General features: G+C 36.8%; 1 protein-coding gene across 1 annotated transcript in view; it reads right to left on the reverse strand.

Annotated features, from left to right (window-relative positions):
- Positions 1-918: 918 nt before the first annotated feature.
- LOC113499056 (hemicentin-1-like) overlaps positions 919-19,434 on the reverse strand; it is a 66,313-nt gene continuing 47,797 nt past the window's right edge. The window contains exons 8-17 of the mRNA XM_026879391.1: positions 13,939-14,069; positions 11,735-11,894; positions 8,510-8,671; positions 8,154-8,288; positions 6,228-6,410; positions 5,913-6,074; positions 3,633-3,890; positions 2,877-2,948; positions 2,721-2,797; positions 919-2,642 (exon numbers count right to left, since the gene is read on the reverse strand). Coding sequence (XP_026735192.1) covers positions 2,328-2,642; positions 2,721-2,797; positions 2,877-2,948; positions 3,633-3,890; positions 5,913-6,074; positions 6,228-6,410; positions 8,154-8,288; positions 8,510-8,671; positions 11,735-11,894; positions 13,939-14,069 — 1,655 coding nt within the window. The 3' untranslated portion in view covers positions 919-2,327. The remainder of the gene's footprint in view (positions 2,643-2,720; positions 2,798-2,876; positions 2,949-3,632; positions 3,891-5,912; positions 6,075-6,227; positions 6,411-8,153; positions 8,289-8,509; positions 8,672-11,734; positions 11,895-13,938; positions 14,070-19,434) is intronic.

A 19,434-nucleotide genomic window follows, 5' to 3' on the forward strand; every position in this document is an offset into this window, starting at 1 on the left:
TTAAACAAACTAAAAATATGAATGACCAAAATATTCAAGCCCGAAATGGCGGAATAGAAAGAAAAAGAGAGCGGCTTATTCCCTGATAGTAATGTATCAGAACTGTAAGACAAAAGCATAATAAAAAACCACGTTATTTCCATTACTGGTCTGTTATTATTTAAGTCCAGTCTAGACATCTAAGTCGGTTCTTGCAGGGAATAAACCCACTAATCCGATATACGGACCTAACTACCTAAGTAACTTAGCTTTGTTGGGTCTCACGTCTTGAAGTAAGAATTGCCTTGTGGAAAAGAGAAAACACTCTACGCTCTTTATCGTGGCATCTAGTTTCCACAATTGTACTGCATTTAAAAAATGGTTGGTCTAAAGTCGATAAGACAAAGGCTATCGACTTTTAACGAGATTGTGTAGATAATCTTTAATTGATGTTGGCTGGATAGGTTTATTCTAAAGCAAAACGGTTTGTCTGAGAATGTGTTGAGAGTGGTAGAGGGTATATTTAGTACAGTATTCTTAAGGGGTTCTGCTATTGCTCAGGCATCGCTGTCTGTTCGTCCATCCATCTGTATATACGGCTATCTGTCTATCCGTCCAACTGTCACCGGACAGCATCTTATGAGCTGTGATTGCTAAACAGTCACCCCTCGAATGTATTGGCCACCTCAGCCTATTTTTGCTAAGCCCTCAGACTACGCACTCATACTCAATTGATTCTTTAAGTCACATATTGAGATAAACAATTTTCAGCCAAGCTTTTTTCTAAATTAAATTGCATTATTTAGAATCAAGTTCAAGAATAAACTGGATTCGACTGCCTTACTGCCCTCTGACTGAGTTTAAGATTCCCACAGACTTTTTAACTCAAATCGTAGAATACAAAACTGAGAGACTAAGTTAAGTAAATGAAAAACCAAGTTATATAAACCATTATTTATTTATTAAATATAAAATTGCCATATCAGATTGTTAGGACCACATTAAATTATGATTGACATCTACAAACAGTTCGATCGACATAATTTACACATTTAATCCCACAGTTTCAATGTTAAACTCTATATAATAGAATCAACACAAAATGGAAACATTTACAATTACTATCGTTATAAAATGGCACTACAGTGACACTTCGCTCACGGCATGAGGGATTTTCCGTAAATATTTCAAATAATCAGTTTTCAACTGTTTATTATTTTAAACTGTTATGAATATTATTCTTGAGCGTAATTGTTTACATTATGTTACCTGCTTGGTCAATGACTCATTCGAACATTATGCAGGAATAGCCAAGTAGGTGTGGTCACCAACCAAACCCACAAAAAGCGCGAAGTGTCGTGTATTTGATCCCCGCGTAGGACAAGCATTTCTGAGATTCATCCACGAATTCTTGTCCTAAAAACAAGGCAGGTTATCGGCTACAAAATAAATCTTAAAGGGTTTTTTTATTCCAGTACCTCATGCCGTACGCGAGAGCACACCATCTATATAATATAATATAATCATCACGGTTCTATGCAATATTTACAACTTTACTAAATACTCTCACATAAAATTGACAACAAAAGCTCCTTACCTCTAATATACATTTGTCTATACATACAATTCAGGTTTATACAACTATCAATATTTACAGTCACACAACCGATTTCATTAAACCAAATAGGAGTACCTATAAGCCTTTAGTCGTCTTTTAAATCTTACTTACATTCTTTAAACGGCAAATGGAGCATCAAATATATAAATGCCATCTTTATTAACCTTTGACCTTGAAGTCTTGGTACAAGAAGTAAATACGAAAGAACATTTCCGTATATTCTGGAGTCGAAATAAAATACGGATGACTGCGTTCCAAGCTGCCCCGCTACTTAATATAATTATAAGAAACCTTGAAATACAATTTAAAACTTTGTGCTTCGCACTTCCCAAAGTTTTTGATTTTTGAGCAATTTCGTAACGTAAAATGTAGGCCGTAATTTATTCAGAGCGTGCTACGTAGCCCAAATTCATAGTTCAAGGTTACATTGGACAATATATCGAGCCCTGAAGAACACCTCAGCTAAATATATTTCAACTATTAAATCTATATACACGTGAAATTAATATTGTCACGTCGCTTAACATTTATGAAACAGATCGGTTTGGCAAAACAACGTAAAGTACTCATGTAAAATTGACTACCCAAGCCACGCGGCGTGGGATAAACATTATGAACAAGCGTAATATCAAGTAAAAAAACAATCCGTCCTTTTATTATTACACTTAAGTTAATTTGCAATTCATTGGCAAAAGTTTTGATCAAATCCATGGAGCACATTATATTCACTTTACACACAACTTTCGGGTCCCGGCAGATTTTCGGCCAGAACGTGTTCCCTTCTTCGAACGTTGCCCTTGCCTTTGGTCCTGTGTAAGGTCGAGGTGGCGAGACTTCCCGAACTGAGGGTAGGCCCACTTAATGTTAAACTCTGGCTACCGAACGGTGAGCTCAAGTTGCCGTTGGGGCACACAAAGTTGGGGCTGCCCAGAGTAGGACTGTTTGTGACTACATAGCTAGGCCTAAAGTTACTTCCTACTGGTTGTAAGTTCTGATTTAGAACGTCTTCTTGTCTACTAGGCACCAGGTCGCTGTTCGGCGTCAGCTGTAGAGGAAAAATCTAATTATAAATCTGTAAACACCTGAAGAATTTAAAAAGTTGATGACCAAATTGCTTGTTCACCTGTGTTGGTCGCCCAGTAGAGTCCAGAAGTGCTAGGTCTTCTGCTGAGAAAACTGCACCAGTTTTACTCCAATCTCCTGAAGAACGATCCCATTTTAAGCATTTACCATATCTTTATGCTAACATAATACATAATACATCAGAGTTGAACCTCACCTCTCACTTCCTTTATGCTAGGCCATTCATCAGCTTCATCTATTATTGGCGCTGAAGGTTGATTTTCACAATCTGAAAGTAAAAGTACCCTTATTAAACAGAAAATACACGTGTATTCAAGCCCAGTATATTTACAACCCATAAATGCTATTTTATGAGCATAATTGAATTCGGAGAAATAGACGCGACATAATTTATTTTATCTAACGGTAACCGAATTCCTTAGATTTATAAGTTTCGCTAAACATTCTTAGTTTACTGGCTATATTGGAGATAAGATCTGTTTTATGGGCAGTTGGAATAGGTATCGAACCGAATTTCACGTGTACCTAAGGGACTACAAATTTATGATGTACCTATTTGGGACGTACACAGCTATTAGATTGTGGATTATAGACCTGGACTTTATTGTATGTTCAGCGATTTAAGCTCTAAGTACCGACGTAAATTAGACCTAGCAAGGAATTATGGTTTCGATAAAATGATAGTCATGAGTATGTTTTTTAAGAGTTTGTTGAAATTAAGTTAAATCAGCAATCATTGTTAGAGGATATGATATATTGCTTAAATTAGAATTTCTGGAGATGTATACCTACTATATAGCAGCAAATATTTTGGTTTATAGTCTCAAAATTTAAAAATAAACTTTTATATCAATACATACCATGAATACTAAATTATAACCACGTTTTACCTATTTAGTTATTATTCACCCTAAAAATTATATAATCAATACAGTTTAAAAATAAAAAATACCTGGTGCATTTAATATATCAGGTTGTGGATCTGGCGTCTTCAGGTCCGGCGAGGGTTTGATGGTATACGCCACCACGTACCGCCGCCCACCATCACTCAGCTCTAGCATATCTCCTGGTGGATGCTTGTGAGGTGGTGCTGCGCGGCGGCGGCGGGCGCACAGCGCTGCCAGTGCCACCCCACCGGCTGCCAGCGTAGCTCCTAATGCCGCTGCCACTGCTACTCCCACGCTAACACCACCCATAGCACCCTTGCCATCTGTTTTAAGTGTCGATGATGGTTAGTAAAAATTGAAGGTTCGTAAGATTTTTCTACAACGTTTTTCGCACTTAGGAATTTATTTCTTAGTGGTTTCTTAGGTTTACGCGAATGTTAGACATTGAAATGAAACTACTTTTACGGATTTTATCGCGGTTTAATTTTAGATTTTAGTTCCCGACGTTTCGAAACCTTTGCAGGTATCATGGTCACGGGTAGACAGTCTGCCCGTCTAGCTAAAATTAAACCGCGATAAAATCCGTAAAAGTAGTTTCATTTCAATATATTTCTTGTTGTACAGGAGATTTCGCAAATATTTAAGTCACATGATCGACAACATCTAACTGAGTCTGGGTGTCTGTCACAAAGCTTGTGGATATCGAACCTTTGACTCGTGGCGCACAGGGGATTTAGCCTGAACTCGGGTTTCCGAGCAGTGAAATGTCTGTGCGTTGTGTATTGAATTAGCCAAAATATTACAAACATTTGTGAAGTATTAAAACGAAAAGAAATTCAGCAAATAAAATACTCCAGTTATTATTGTTTAATAATGAGATGGAATCAATCATAAGGAACATCAATTTGAATAAAATGGAAGAATTGTTGGAGCAAAGGTCAATAAGTTTGACCTTTTGAAGAATTTTCATGGTAACAGTACCAATTTTTTTTCGATTTATATAAAACAGTTATTTCATTCACGGAGAAAAATCAAACAACTTTCTAACATAGCTGGAAAAAAGTATTAATTATTAAACGATCCAACGGTTTACTCAGACTCAGACCAGCCGAAATTCTTGATCATGAGCTGATGCGGCGGGGAACGAAACTAGTCGGGCAATCCCGGCAAATACGTGTGAATAAACCTTTGCATCACTTAATTATGAATCAGTCTCACGATAGTTACTACAAACAAACATAGCTTAACCTGCGATCGACCAACTTAAGGCTAAGTTGACACTGAACTTAGCCTTACGTTAATTAATTGGATAATCTAATGAAGCATCTAACAATAAAAAAACAATTAAACAAGGCTATAAGATTCGTATGTCAAACAGGACTTAATATAATATCAAACTTCTTCGAATTTCTAACTATAGCGGCACAAATCACATTAGGCGCTTTAATTTAATTTATTACAAGGGTGAAAACTTCCGAAGAAACTTTTCCATTAAATGACAAACGATATTTAATAAATTTCATGCATAAATGTTAAACCCATTACGATGGAAAGATCTTTTGTCTCATTAAACACGAGTAAACACAAGGCGTCGTGCTAACATGACTTGTAATGTAATATTTATTCGTAGGCTCAATCGATTTTCGACTGGCTTGTAGTTCTAGTGGTTATTGGCCGTGGCTGCTATACCGAAAGATGTAGATTCGATGCCCACCCAGGACAAAATTTTGGTGAGATGAACTTGAACATTTCTTTTTACTGTGTTCGGGAGTATTTTTTATAATAACTGTGATCAGTACAAGATTGCGGTGTGTGAAACTTGCAGAATAGAAAGTTATAATAACAGTTATTGGCACTACTGTCACACACTTATTGTCACTTGCAGTCAGCGTATATAATCAAGTATACACCGTGATTTTTTAGTCGTCTTACAAAAGCAGCCCAGTTCATGTATCCAATGACTAGAACACGTTCATGATAAAAAATAGGTATTTATGAGATTTGAAAAAAAAAATGCAATTTTTATTCAATATATGATGCAATTCGTAGTTTTTTAGAAACACAGCTCTGTTGCGAGCGCGGTCCGAGTCTTGTAACAATGGTGAGGGGCGCGGGCGGCGGCGTTTTTATCATTTTTAAGAGTATATTTCAGATTTCTCTTGTTCAATTTTCAATTTTCTTCATACTTACTATCTTAGTTGATGATAAAAAAATAATAATCGCGCCTAGGGGTATTTTACGTCGGATACATGAACTGGGCTGCTTTTGTAAGACGACTAAAAAATCACCGTGTATAGGATAAAATCAGAATATAATTATTCTTATTCCTGAAATAAGTATTGTACCTGTTCTTCTGGCAGCGTCGTTAAAGGCTATATTTTCAAGTAAGGTCTTCTCTGATTCGCCCTTAAGGTTCCTGGCATAGATGAGCAGATTGAAGGTAGCGCCGGCTGCCTCTCCAGCCGATGTCAGCTGAGAGAGATCTAGCTTGAAGACTGCCAGTCCATCTGTTTGAAAAATATGTTTTCAAGTTACAAGGAAGGCTGTTTTGTCTTTTAACGTGTAATTTAGCAAAACAAGATTTTATTTGTAGGATATATTAAAATTTCAATGAATCCTCAAATGCTAAGGTTAATTTCTTCTTTATAAAAACCACATACCAGTCTCATTAACGCTGCCGTTAAACCTAGTTTTTCCCGTCACCGGGTCCAGGGCTTCTAGCATGAAGTACTGCGGCAGTCCTCCGTCGTAGCCGGCGACGCAGCGCACGCGCAGCCAACTGCTACCCTCCGCGCTCGTGTTGCCCGCTTGTAGGGAGCAGTTGCGAGGCGCTGTTGGACGGGCTAGAGGAAAAATGAACCTTATTGTGAAAATGTATTGGTTCAATTTTCGATGATAAATTGTTAGCGTAGAAACAGAAATCGAACGAATGAGTGAATAAAGCGTTTAGCTGACTTTATGAGCCTTATATTTATTTTTCACAACGCCATCTAGTCTCAAACTAAGCAAAGCTTATATTATGAGTACTAGTTAAGTGGCGTCAAGCTTTATTTGAATTATTTAAATAAATATATTGACATAATTTTATGAAGACTCTTCTATGACTGTTATGTTCGAAAATGTTTATATCATTTTGGTTCCTTATTGAAATAATACAATGGTAAAGTTCTGAGAAATAGAACAAAGCGCTTGTGACGAGTCAAAGGTGAGTTTTGTATTTTATGTGTTTTCTATGTGACGGTTCCAGAGAACTTTGCACTAAAAGTATTTTTTAAATCACGTTATTGAAATTGGATTGGTATAAAATATTTCCTCAAAAACTTTTTTTCACATATGTACGTACATCGAAATAAGCAGAAATCAAACAAAAATACATTCAAACCGTTTTTGAAGTTCCGTACTCGAAGGGTAAAAACGGGACTTTAATTCTCTGTCTTTTCACCTGTGGCCAGGCTTCATGAACCGTGATAGCCAGATAGACGAAATGATCATAGGTTTCAGATGTCACGCGATTAAGCAACGATCGATAAGTGACATTTATTTTTCTTTAGCGCGAGTTAGACTCACACCTGACCGGTTTTTAAATGATATTTCCGAAACAAATAGTAATAAAAATCAAAATTTATGTTCTTAACAGTACATTATTATGGTATGTTCGCGAGGAATGTTCGCCGTTCGTATAACCGGCGGTGCGTGCGCGAAAATGAAAATTAAGTGCAGAGAGCGCTAAACTCACTAATTTCGCCGTGACTTATGGCAGGCGGGTGACAATTTAACGCGTTATATGTTATAGCAAACTAGGGACATATTAAACCGCTGTTGGAGTATTGCAGCCCGCAACACCTAACTCATATTTCGCGTTGCAGTCGTGCGCGTCAAAGAATTATAAGAGCACGAACACGTTGCAGGGAGCGTTCTATTAAATAACGAGATTTCAGAATAAAAAGATGAGAAGACGTGCCACGTTTCGTCTATTCCACTACAATTTCATATATTCTAACAAAGTTTCAATTTAGCTTGAGTATTTTCCTTTCATCATTGAAACTTGTCTTTTTTTATACGTTTTACTTATGTTCGTTTATGACGTTTAAAAAGATAATTTCGAATGTTCCATTAGTCTGTTTTGTAGTTTGTATGTTTGGGTGTTGTGCCAATGGCAGCTCACGGAAAACTGCGTCATGAGGAGTTATGAGATTTGGCACAGTCTGCTGTGGAAAGCGGATTCCTGAAATTATAAATCGCAAGTTCAGCCGCTGTTGGTTCAAATTGTGTGCGCGGAGTTTTATTAATGCTTTTATTGAAGTGTTCATTTCAGTGCCGATTTTTGGTTGTTGTATTTCCGAGTTATTGCCTTATATTCCCCAATATGGTAGCTCGTTAAGAACATTATGTAATGGTTATTAAACTTTCGTGGTTCTTCGTGTATTATAATAATGAAAATACAAAATAAATATCTCTCAAACGTAATAAATGTGGGGGAATTTTCGAATGCCAGTGCAGTTGCTGGCATTTTTATTAAAACCAGAAGCGTGTTACATGAAGGTCTCGTTTATTGCTGTATTATTTATAATGATGACGTCACTCACCAGCAGGCACTATCTGGAACACGCAGGGGTCTAGCTGCCGCCCCACTGTGTTGGTCCCTCTACAGCTGAGGGTTCCGTAGTCCCTCTCGCTCTGTGGCTTGTAGCTGAGCTCACTTGTGCTCCCGTTTGCAGTACCTGTTGGAAAAATGATAATTGATTAATTGAATTTGGGGGCTGACGAAAATCGAATGCACTGCTTTGAGATAAGGTTATTATGAATTATCAATGACAAACTAAAGAAGGGTTTACAACTTGATTTTAGAAATAATGACGATTTTTGTCTTAATTATGTATATAATTGTTGTTTCGAAGCAAAAATTACTTAACACACAAATATTATTTGTATGTAGACTTACCAAATTTGAGCGGCGACACATCGAGACTCTCGCCACTGTTGTTGAATTGCCAGAAAAACGTGACGTCAGGGGGATTAGCAGTCACGGAGCAGCGCACGCGCAACGACTCGTCAAGCTGCGCTCCTAGCACTTGCGGAGATTGGTGCGCGCATACCGGGGCATCTAAACAAATATTTTCTATCAGGAAAAAGTATCTTAATAGCATTGAGAAAAGATCATTATTACGTTAAAGAGGATTACTTAATCCCGACAAGGAAGCAGTAAATTCTCGACCTACTAATTAATACACGAAGGCAATCAGCACAAACATTGCTAACATTACCCGCTTGTTTGTATTAAACCTATTTTGCAATGCAGTATTTCCGTAAGAATTTTCTCATTAGCGAAACAGAAATGTTACATGCGAAAACGTTGCTCAAATTCTTTCATATTGTACTTCACCAAACGAGCAATCCGGAACGTTTTATTTAACAAAGATCGCGTCTCTCAAGCAAGAATGCAATAATTAACAAAGAGCTCAAAGAGACCCGAATACAGTTCGTTAAATCATAACAAAAGTTAGACGATATATAAATTTTATCGCCCAACTGTTCCTTGCCGGAGCAGGCGCAGTCGTCGACTGTGATTCATTTAGATATCTACTTGCAAAACTGCGCTCCCAAGCTGCCTTAGATTTTCATTAAACTCTCAAATATTTGCTCGCGCTAAGCAGCCCTACCTCGGTCGGATTACTGTAGCGGGAATATGAAAATATGTATGTGGATTAATGTAACACCGGCGCCAGCGATCGTGTACCGCGTGCGAATAACAACGTACATTTTCTTCGGCTTAGATTTGTGACGGTAAGGATCAATAAAATTGAAACAAACTGTCGGCGGCGAGCGGTGCAAAAGTAAAACAGTGGCGCGGAAACAAATAGCTAGGGGGGGAGGGTTTGGTGGTCCACAGCCGCTACATTTGTCGCAGATCGACCGCCGCGGTGACGGAGCCGACGTAAATCTTCGACATTCCTTCCCCGATGATTGATACACACTCACTCCAAAGACTTCTCGTCAAAGTACGCAGTCCCGTTCACTAAGATAACCCCCTGCCCATTGACGCATTGATCAGTGTTGTTGGTAGAGCTAAATTAATCCCTTCGGATAATAGTTCACACCTCGATATTGATCGATATCGTTCATACTTTCGCAAAGTAAACTCAATTTTCACTTGGAGTACACTTGGTGATAGTTAGAGTAATAGTTGAAATGTTAACTTTCTTCCTTATTCTTGTGTTATCTTGGCTTATTGCCAGAGTTCGTTTTGATAATGGAGCTGATTGCACGCTCATTAGCAAGCGCTCGGCGATTCTTTCATCCGTAAACTGTCGTGTTTCGAGTTTTATGCTGAAATGGAAATTTTCACCGCTGCACGTATATACGTTTAAATTAATAAAAATAACCAACGAGTCGCCTGAATGCTGGCAATTTGTGATCGTGTGTGACTACGAATATAATACGTACGGCTTTATAATGTAATTAGTACCCGTTCATGAATATTACATAATTTTATTGTACTTAGAAGTCGTGTTCGCACAAAAATTACCTGTATCGTGCGAATGTACGGAGAACTCATTATCCTGGCATTACTGTGCCGCGGGAGTACATTACATACATCACACCGCGCAGAAGACAGATGTAGCGCACCTAAGCTCTTTTATTGTAATTTATTGCTCATGTTTATCAGTAAATGGAATTATTCTATATTCAATACATCCCGGGGTGCCACTTCGTTGACTGTAACGAATCTTTGTTAAGATCTTTCTGAGAATGATTGATATAGCGTTCAGCAGACGACGGAAAGCCTCTAACGAAATGAAACGTAATTTATTAGCACTCTGTTTATAATAGAGAACAAAAGGATCGTCGATTTCCTACGGCAGTTATCTACGAACAATTTACTTATTGCTGTGCTTTATATTGAGTCCCCTCTATTTTTTGTCGACTGCCGATCTTATTTGAAGAATAAACAAATGGAATGCGATTGTCTGGGTGATACCAGGCGCTCAGAATAATGTAACGATTTTATTTTATTGTTTGATTTGTTGTTTCTTGTCTTTCTGCCTTTGTGACGTCGAGTTTTATTCATGGGACTTTTAAGAAGACAATTGGATAGTTAAACGCTGATATAAAATAAATAACTGTAGCACATTAATGTGTCATTGCTCGGATTATCTTCTCATATACTCGTAGGAAAGGTTTGAGCATGATCACATTGCCATGTTCCAACATTTGGATTCCAGCTTTTTTCCATGATGTTTTGTTTAGTAATAGTGTCTTTTAATAGCATCTTAATAATAGTTAATTATTACCTGGAGTAGTCCATATCTATTCTTCTATAGAAAAGCGGTAAGCGACTTCTAGATGCTCCCATTACATTTCTCAACAAGGACTTTGAATGTTGAACCTGTGTTCCCGTATACGCTTTTTAAAAGGACTGACTGGGTCTACTACCATGTAATTATCCCGTAAATGAAAAGAGAAAAGTATAAATAACTTCAAAAACACTTCGCGACTTGCTTGCCTTAATCAAATCTGCAACTTGATGTATAATTAGTATGCAATTCCATTTTGACATTCTATAACGTTTAACGCTACGAATGATTTAATATTTTGGTCGATCTTAATACGGTATCCGTGTCAAGCAAGGTCGTTTGTACATTTACACGCGTTTCGTAACTAATGACTGAGTTACACAATAATAATGTAATCCGACCTTCACTTATTGATCATGGATTACTAGTTCTCTAATAAAATATGTAATTCAGGGTGCCAGTTGAGCGTTAAATTGGGGCACTTTTAGTGGTTTGAAGTATTCGACACTGTTTTTATTTGTAAATCTAATTTTCTATGTTGATATTTATCCAGGACACGATTGTCAAGTTAGTATAGTGTAAATCTAATTCTTTATGTTGAAATTTGTCTAGGACACGATTGTCAGTTGTTTGTTTCTTTTTGGATAAGTGCACATTGATTTTTCTTTAATTATTAAAAAAAAATAAGGAATTATAATATTTTTGATTTTTCAAACTATTGATACTGCAAAAAAAAACACAATGTTTAGAGAACTATTCAGAAACATCAAGCCATCAAATGATCGCTTTGGATTACCATATTTGTAACATAAATTTGTTCTATTTCGATATTGCATAAATCGTTCCCAAAAATCCCAGTATTTCTCACTTACATTGTATACTAAGATGCGTAGATTGGCTCGCGGTCTCTCCGAGCGCATTGGTGGCTCTGCAGGAATAATCTCCGCCGTGGTCTCGCGTCACCTTCTGCAGGACTAGGGACTTGGTGCTCACGATGATGCCGGATACCACGTTGTGGAGAACCGCCTTGTCCTTAACCGAAAAGAGGCGTGGTTAGAGTTGACAAAGTTTAGAAAGTCGTATTTTGTAGGGTAATGTTGTAGTGTGATATTTGCGGTACAAGCTGTTGAAAGACAAAGTGGTTATTGTAAAAAAACAATATGATTCCAATTTATTTTTATAATTGCATAGCTTAAAAAGTTTTGACAATGTCTCTGATAGTCACAACAAAACTGATTTCATAAATTTCGATTTCACTGTTTATTTTATTTTGTATACATTTAAAGAGACAAAAATAAACAACATTCGCTTGTTCTAAATAAAAGCTTACATTTATATTAGGTATTACAATATATTTAAGCTTAACGCCTATCTATTCAGCGTAATTAATCTATCTGCCGATAGTTTAGTTGATTTGCTAACGGCAGGGAGAATTTATGGCACGACCGCAGAATAAAACTATTTATTTTGTGGCCGCGGCGTGTAATTGACCCTAATCAGAAATAAAATAAACCACGCCGTTTAAGAGCTTTTAATGACAGCAGATACATAAATCCAATAGAAATAGAATATACATTGGTTGAAAAGGAAAATATTCGCTTTTAGATTCAAAATCGATGTTTATTTTTGGAAAAAATAATGTAGTCGTTTGAGGCGTTTTGAAGTTACCTTTGCTATATCGATACCACATTCTATCATTCAGTGAAATCTTCTGGTATCAAAAACAGCGTTAATAAATAAAAGTAATCTTACTGATTTGTAAATAAAAATTATTTGCGTTGATCATCCGTCAAGCTAGCTTTCATTACGAGACTAATCGATGTTCAATTAAAACAGCATTCTTCAGGCAGTCAGAACTTTTTTTAGAACTGAAATGAAAACTCTTTGCTGTTTTGAATTCCTAATTCGAACTCCTTTCTAGCGTTCTCTTATATTATTATAACTCCAGGCCTTAACCGGTATGGTAAAAATAATGTCAGTATATTTTATTTCATTAATATTGATTGTCCCATAAAAGTTTGCGTGGGCTTCGAGTGGTTACATAAAGGTCACGAGTGCTTCGGAATTATTTAAATGTAATTTAGATTGTTCCCTGACGTTACATTTTGTTTTAATACGTACTTAATCAATGTTTCATGATTATGTTTCTGTAATAACATGTAGGCAGCACTTTTGCTTTGATAAATGGGTTTGGACACGACTGGTTTGTAACACACTGGTGGGGTTTTACTCGTTCTTTAGATTTTTTCATGTATTCTGGTTTCTATACTGACAAACTTTTTGATATTCATCTTGTTTTTTCTTTAGTCTTTGATTATAAAGTGTTTTTTCCTGAAAAAAACTCTTTTCTGCCTTTAGAGTTATAGCTTTTGATCTTTTTCCTTTCTTATTGTTGATGTATTCGTAATATTTTACCTACTTTCAATAATTCCTACTACGATTCATCTACTTAAAATTCACTCTTTTCTTTATCATTTTTACAAATACAATCTACCTCTTTTCCACCTCAATGCACACCCAACCTAATAAGTCAAAAACTGCACTGAGGGAAAAGGACGAAAACATAATCATCTCCGATAACGAGCTCATAAAATATCCCTATTAATCTTTAATCATAACCGGAGAGAGGTATTACATCAACATGCCCTCATAATGTATTTAGCGGTCGATAATGAACAGATACCAACTTTGACCAGTCATTCGTCAGCTGTCGTTGTAACGTAATCTATTTTATCTTGACTTATGATAGTTACTTCGTATTCTGTTACATAAATAAGTTTGTAGGTATTCCTTGTTAATTTTACTCTGGCGAAATTTTAGGAGAAATAGTTTTATGTTTTGGTTTGGTTCTTGTTTGAGGTTTCTTACTAAAAAGGTTTAAACTGAACTTTTCAGTGGAAAGCCTTCGCTGTCTCATCTGTCAACAGGTTGTACCTCATGACCAGTGACAGATAGAGAATTTTGACAGATAGTGCATTTAAGTCTAAGTTAAGCAATAGGTACGGTCAAAAATGTCATCATACATATCCAATGTAAATTGTGCCTTATTTTATCTAGATAATATAAAATTACATACATTATGGTACCACGATATCCTATGCTCCCTGGGGTTGGCGCGCACCGAGCACTCGAAGTACACGTCGTCGCCTTCCTTGATGTCATGAGGGTTGAGGGTACTGCCAAGCGACAGTGACACTACCGGCGGGTCTGAAACAAAACACTCGAGTTAAATGAAGTCTTCGCATGTTGATTAAAGGCCTTTCTTTAAAATTAGACTTGCTCTAAAAATTCTCATTGTAAGGAGTTAAGTTTGAGCTAACAATTTACTGTTGCATTTCTTAAAAGGGGTTTTGATTTCTTTTGTTAATGAACGGTTTTTGAGACGAGGTAAAAGAAAAATCGCATCAGAATCGGTTCACTCGTTCAAGAGCTACGGTATACATATGTAAATATAAAGATAGACAAAAAGCGGTCAAACTTATAACACCCCTCTATTTCCGTCACAATTCAACAATAATAACTTAGTACCACGTGTCAAATCAATGTAATATTGATTCTTTTGATTAAATAATTTTGTATTGAATCCTTTTGTCGATATTACCAAGGTCATATAAGTAAAAGACTTTTTAACATCAATGCCCAAAACAGCCAGCAAAAAGATATCCACCTAACAAACCCTCAGTTCACAAGTAAATAATGCACAAAGCATTACCTCAACATAAAACAAATTTACTAACCAAAAAATAAATAAACATATTTTTAACGAAACCCATTACCCGAAACCTGAGTTGACTGATTAAGGTAACAGAGAAAATTTAGCGGCGAATTACAAAAAGCTTTTTTATTTCAATCATCATCCAGATTGTGTATGATAAATCAAATCTGTTAGTCGACACGTCCGCAGACCTCAAAATATTACGTGACGTGAATACCACTCGAAAATGATCAACCTTTTCAAAATCAGCTGCTGTTTTTTGTATATTACGTATTGCTGTAATATTATTTTGCCTGTTTAGGTATAACGAGTGTGTAATATGCGAGTTTGTTTTGGTTTATCGAATAGGCGTAGGCAAAGCGATGAATATTATTCAAGACTAATAATTTGAATTGAGTTTTTCGAAATTCGGTAGCATCACCAAGCTTTCGAAGATTAATAGAAAAAACAACTCTTTTTCTTGTATCGCGGGTGGTTTTGCAAAAAAACCGCGACACATGCTCAATGTCAACCAGCCTCAAAATAAGTAATCGTGGAGTACACATACGCTTGTCTTAGGCGGGGATCGAACCCGCGACGTACTGCTCAACCGCTCGGCTATGCGTACAGGCTCATAATAGTTATGAAGTTGACAAAATTTCTTGAGCTCTGTGTACCACGATCTTATAAAATAAGCCTATTGCCAATATAGCAAGTATAAGCAAGATGGCGTACGAAATGTAGAGCGATGTCTCTCTTTTACAAAGGCAACGATCTTGTTTTTGAAGTTTGAGGTAAAGCTCTTGTGATATTTTCTCTAACTTGGACACCTTTAGAAGGCAATACTTTTGTCTTTTGCTAGCCGGACAAGTACATAGGTAGACGACACGGTTTGTTCAATATAAATTGATACTTCTACAATAATCCTAATAAGAACTTAGCAAAACGGATTGAATAAAGTTTAAATAAGGCCGTGATTACACTAACGATGGTGCGGTTTATTCTATCACGGCTTTAGCAACAAACCTGAGCGCAAACATTCAAAGTTTTACACACACTTACAGTTCAGAGCTTCATTTATTATGCTTACCTAAGTTAGTTTAGCTCTCTTTGTTGTTGCGTATAAAGAAATGTTTACCTCGACGTTTAAAAGCGAAACTATGACGCAAACTTGGGTCTTGACGTCATATTTGTATCATTTATTATTTAAAAGAGTGACGTACGAAGTTCTTTTTTTGAATATGTTGAAAACAAAAGGCTGTTGTAGTGTCTTCGTTTGTTTTTTTGTCAATTAACTGAACATAATTACATGTCTAACAAAGTATAAAATGTCCATTTTGTTTAACGAAGGTTTTATATTGTAACGTAGGTCTATTTTCGCTCTGTCCACAGTAGAGGCGCATTTTTCCTTCAGGTGTACACTTATCTGCGGCAAGGAGCGGGCGTTGACACTTTATTGGCCATTAAAGACCTATAACGACGTCGCCCCGCGGCCGAAGGAAACGCCAGTTCTCCAAATAAACATTTACGATTCCTCCGTTTAAATTGTTGCCAAAACGATTCACGCCGTAAGCGGCGAAATTCTCTCGGTTCTAAATGCGTTACGGTTCGCCGAGCAGAAGTAAATAGAATTTATTTATATTTGGAAATTAATTTCCTCAGTCGTAATAGAGTCAGCGCGTTTCCTGCAGCGGATTGACCAGCCGTCGAACAATTAGCGTCTTGATTGAGCGACAGATGGACAGTTCCGGATCTTAGGACATGCGACCACAGATTTGTAAGTACAAGTGCGGGCGGGATTGTTGTGGGTTAGATAACCAGTTTCCGCATAAATAATTTTGCGCGTTTTGTTACTATTAGATTGTAAGCGCTGCGGCTATGTTAAGCCGGCTTAATCCCTTTAAGCGTTTTGCGATCCGGATCCGGTGGGGTTGGACGTCCCCACTAGTCCGAATTAGTTTTTGGCGAGTCCTCAGCGGATGTTAAGTGTTGATGTTGTGTGCTCGCTGGCGCTAACAAGGTTTTAATTACGCTTTACTGAGTTTCTCATGTTGGCGCATACAAGCTTTTAATATTGTTAGATAGGTTGTTTGTTCAGAAATGTTGACAGGGCCTGTTACGTGTTAAATGAGTTGACTAAATTACACTCCGGGATCCGTTTAAATGAATATATTCCGGCTGTTGCTAATTAGGGTTGTTGATTAAATACAATTTATGTCTCAGGCAAAAATGAAGCGTCGAGTGTCAACAAAATATGTTTAAGAGTCTGCTTTTAAATCGTGAGATATAGCTGTAAAACATAAAAATAATGTGTTAAGTATGAAAAGATACCACAATTTGGTTCGAAAACAAGTAGCGATATAAACCCAACAATCCAAGATTATGAATTTGTATTTTTGGTGACACATATAGAACCTACTTGCGGAAATATTTACCAAGGAATAACTAGCATATATTTCAAAATTTATGGTCACCTTGCATTCCTAACCTAGCAATGTTTGTCTCCGTCAACGTAGCTAAACAGCAAAACAAAGCAGAACCGAACAAAGCCAAATTAATCCTTAGACAGGAAGGTGTCATGGAGTGGCTCGTCTACGTAAGCCATGCGTCTGCGAGTCCGCTTGCCGCAGACTAAATTAGACAGAATTAGTTCCCAACAAGTCGGCAACGGATAAACTGTCAGTGACTGAACTTCTCGGGGACGTATAGCAAGTCCCACGTTCAGTGTACACTGGTTGTATGTACTGAACGGGTTGTACGGGTTGTGAGGGTTGTACGGAGTGTTCGAGCTTTCGCCGCCGGCTTTGTTGTGTCATGGCGGCTTACGGTTACCGGCGCGTCAGATAAGTACCAAGATAAGAACATTACATTAAGGACGATGTACCGTTACGCAAGCACCTAAGTTTTATCCGTTAAGATAAATCTTGTTTTAAGGTGTCGAGCGGGTTTTTTTAAGTAATCTACGTGCTGTGATTTCTTTTCATTGCTGTTGTATATGTTTATTGAGATTATAGAAATTTTGAATGTGTTTATTAGCGTAGATTTTCTTGTAGATTCAGATTCTACTCATCCTTATATTGTAATTCAGAGTCCTGAGCTGGTAGATATACTAAATATCTCCAAGTGCTAATGCTTAACGGATCGCTGAATGTATTATTGAATGGAAATCTGAATGTCATGTCGCTTGTCGATAAGGAATGACACACTTACACATTGTTGTTCTCTATTCGTTTTCTATCCAGAATCGGTGTGCCTGTAACATTGTCAAGGCCTTTAGATAAAGTTACTTGCGCACGATAAATAACATAATGTCGAGAAATGCCTCAGTAGCTTGTTAGTCTATTTATGTAGGTATTGTTCTACTACAATTGCCTTCTCAGCTTCAAACTTCTCCTGACCTTTAGGAAGTCTTGTTTATTCGTCTGTAATATAATTTAATATTTCTGGTCCAACAAAATAATTCTAATTAGCAAAATTGATCCCAATTTCAAAGCGTTTAACTTCAGTGGTAATCTTACAAAGTCAAACAATGGCCGAACGATTCGCTTTGACTTCAAACGTATATATTGCAAGAGCAATCATACTGGGGGCATTTGGAAGCTGTTTATAATAACTGGTTTGGTGGTTCATGCGTGAGCTCGGTCGGTAAATGCGTACCGCCCGCACCTACTTACCGACGGAGCGCAAGTACCAATGATAATTAAACTTAATGACGTCAGAGATGTGCAAACTGGTTACGTAGAGCTCCTTAACTGCTCATTTCACACCAATACTCGTTTAGGGGTCTTAGAAATTAAGATATTGCGCTAATTGTTACATTGTATGAACAAGCGCTGTTGATTTGTACGAATAATTATGAGTACTCATTAGAGATTCTGCTTTTGTAATAACACTTTGTGTGTAAATATTTGTTAAGAATTCCTAATTATGTTTAATTTGTTACTCAAACCGGGCTGGAAAATAAATGGTGAGGCATTTGCCGAGAGTTATAATAATATAGAACAGTGCGCTTTACAGTTTTCAATTTACCTGCAAGTTTCAATTAAAACTGTTGAAACTGTATGAGGCACCTAGTGCAATTAATATTTCTGGTTTATGATATTGCTAGCCTCATAGATGCTCATGATTGATTTGATTGAACCTAAGAATATTTAAATTCGAATAAGAAGTGCAGCTTCATTACGTTTTCTATGTATATAGGTAGGTATATATGGTAGGTAGCTTAGGTAGGTATATGAATTGTAAAGTTCACGCAGCGCTTTCGAATTTTGCTATATTAGATGTTGAAATAAAAGGCAACTTGGCATCTAGAAACAAATAGAAACTTGGCTCAACACTCGCAAATAACAAGGGGAAGGCACTATCACAAACTACAAGTTTGCGAAGAATTTTTAGATAGACGAAATTATTTCTTTGAGATCGCGGATTTCGAACTTTTAAGTGGCGATGTAGAATGCGTTGTCTTTGGATTTGATTCTGAGAATACTTAGTTGTTAAAGTGTTGGGGAGAATGTTACAACATATTTGTTGTTTCGTTTTGGGACAGAAGTTTGTCAGATTTTCCTTAACTGACTTACTCTTAATTTTTTTACTTAAATTAGGTAAAAAACCAGGGGGGTAATGCACGCATTATCATAATCAACAGTTAATATAAAACTTATATACACTAGACCTTTTCAACTCGGTCATTGACCTAAAGGTAGACAAGGGGACCATTATTGACAGTAGTTAATTCATAATATTTTCACCATCCACTTCCTTTTCACTGTCTTTTGGGTTAACAAGAATAACTTGGTTTTCGACTTGTAAAAATATATCCGTTCAATAGATCCAAAAATGATTTAGGAGGACTTCTACAAAATCTCATTTATGATGGAA

This window comes from Trichoplusia ni, chromosome 11, assembly GCF_003590095.1.
Source record: "Trichoplusia ni isolate ovarian cell line Hi5 chromosome 11, tn1, whole genome shotgun sequence".
Taxonomy (NCBI): Eukaryota; Metazoa; Arthropoda; class Insecta; order Lepidoptera; family Noctuidae; genus Trichoplusia; species Trichoplusia ni.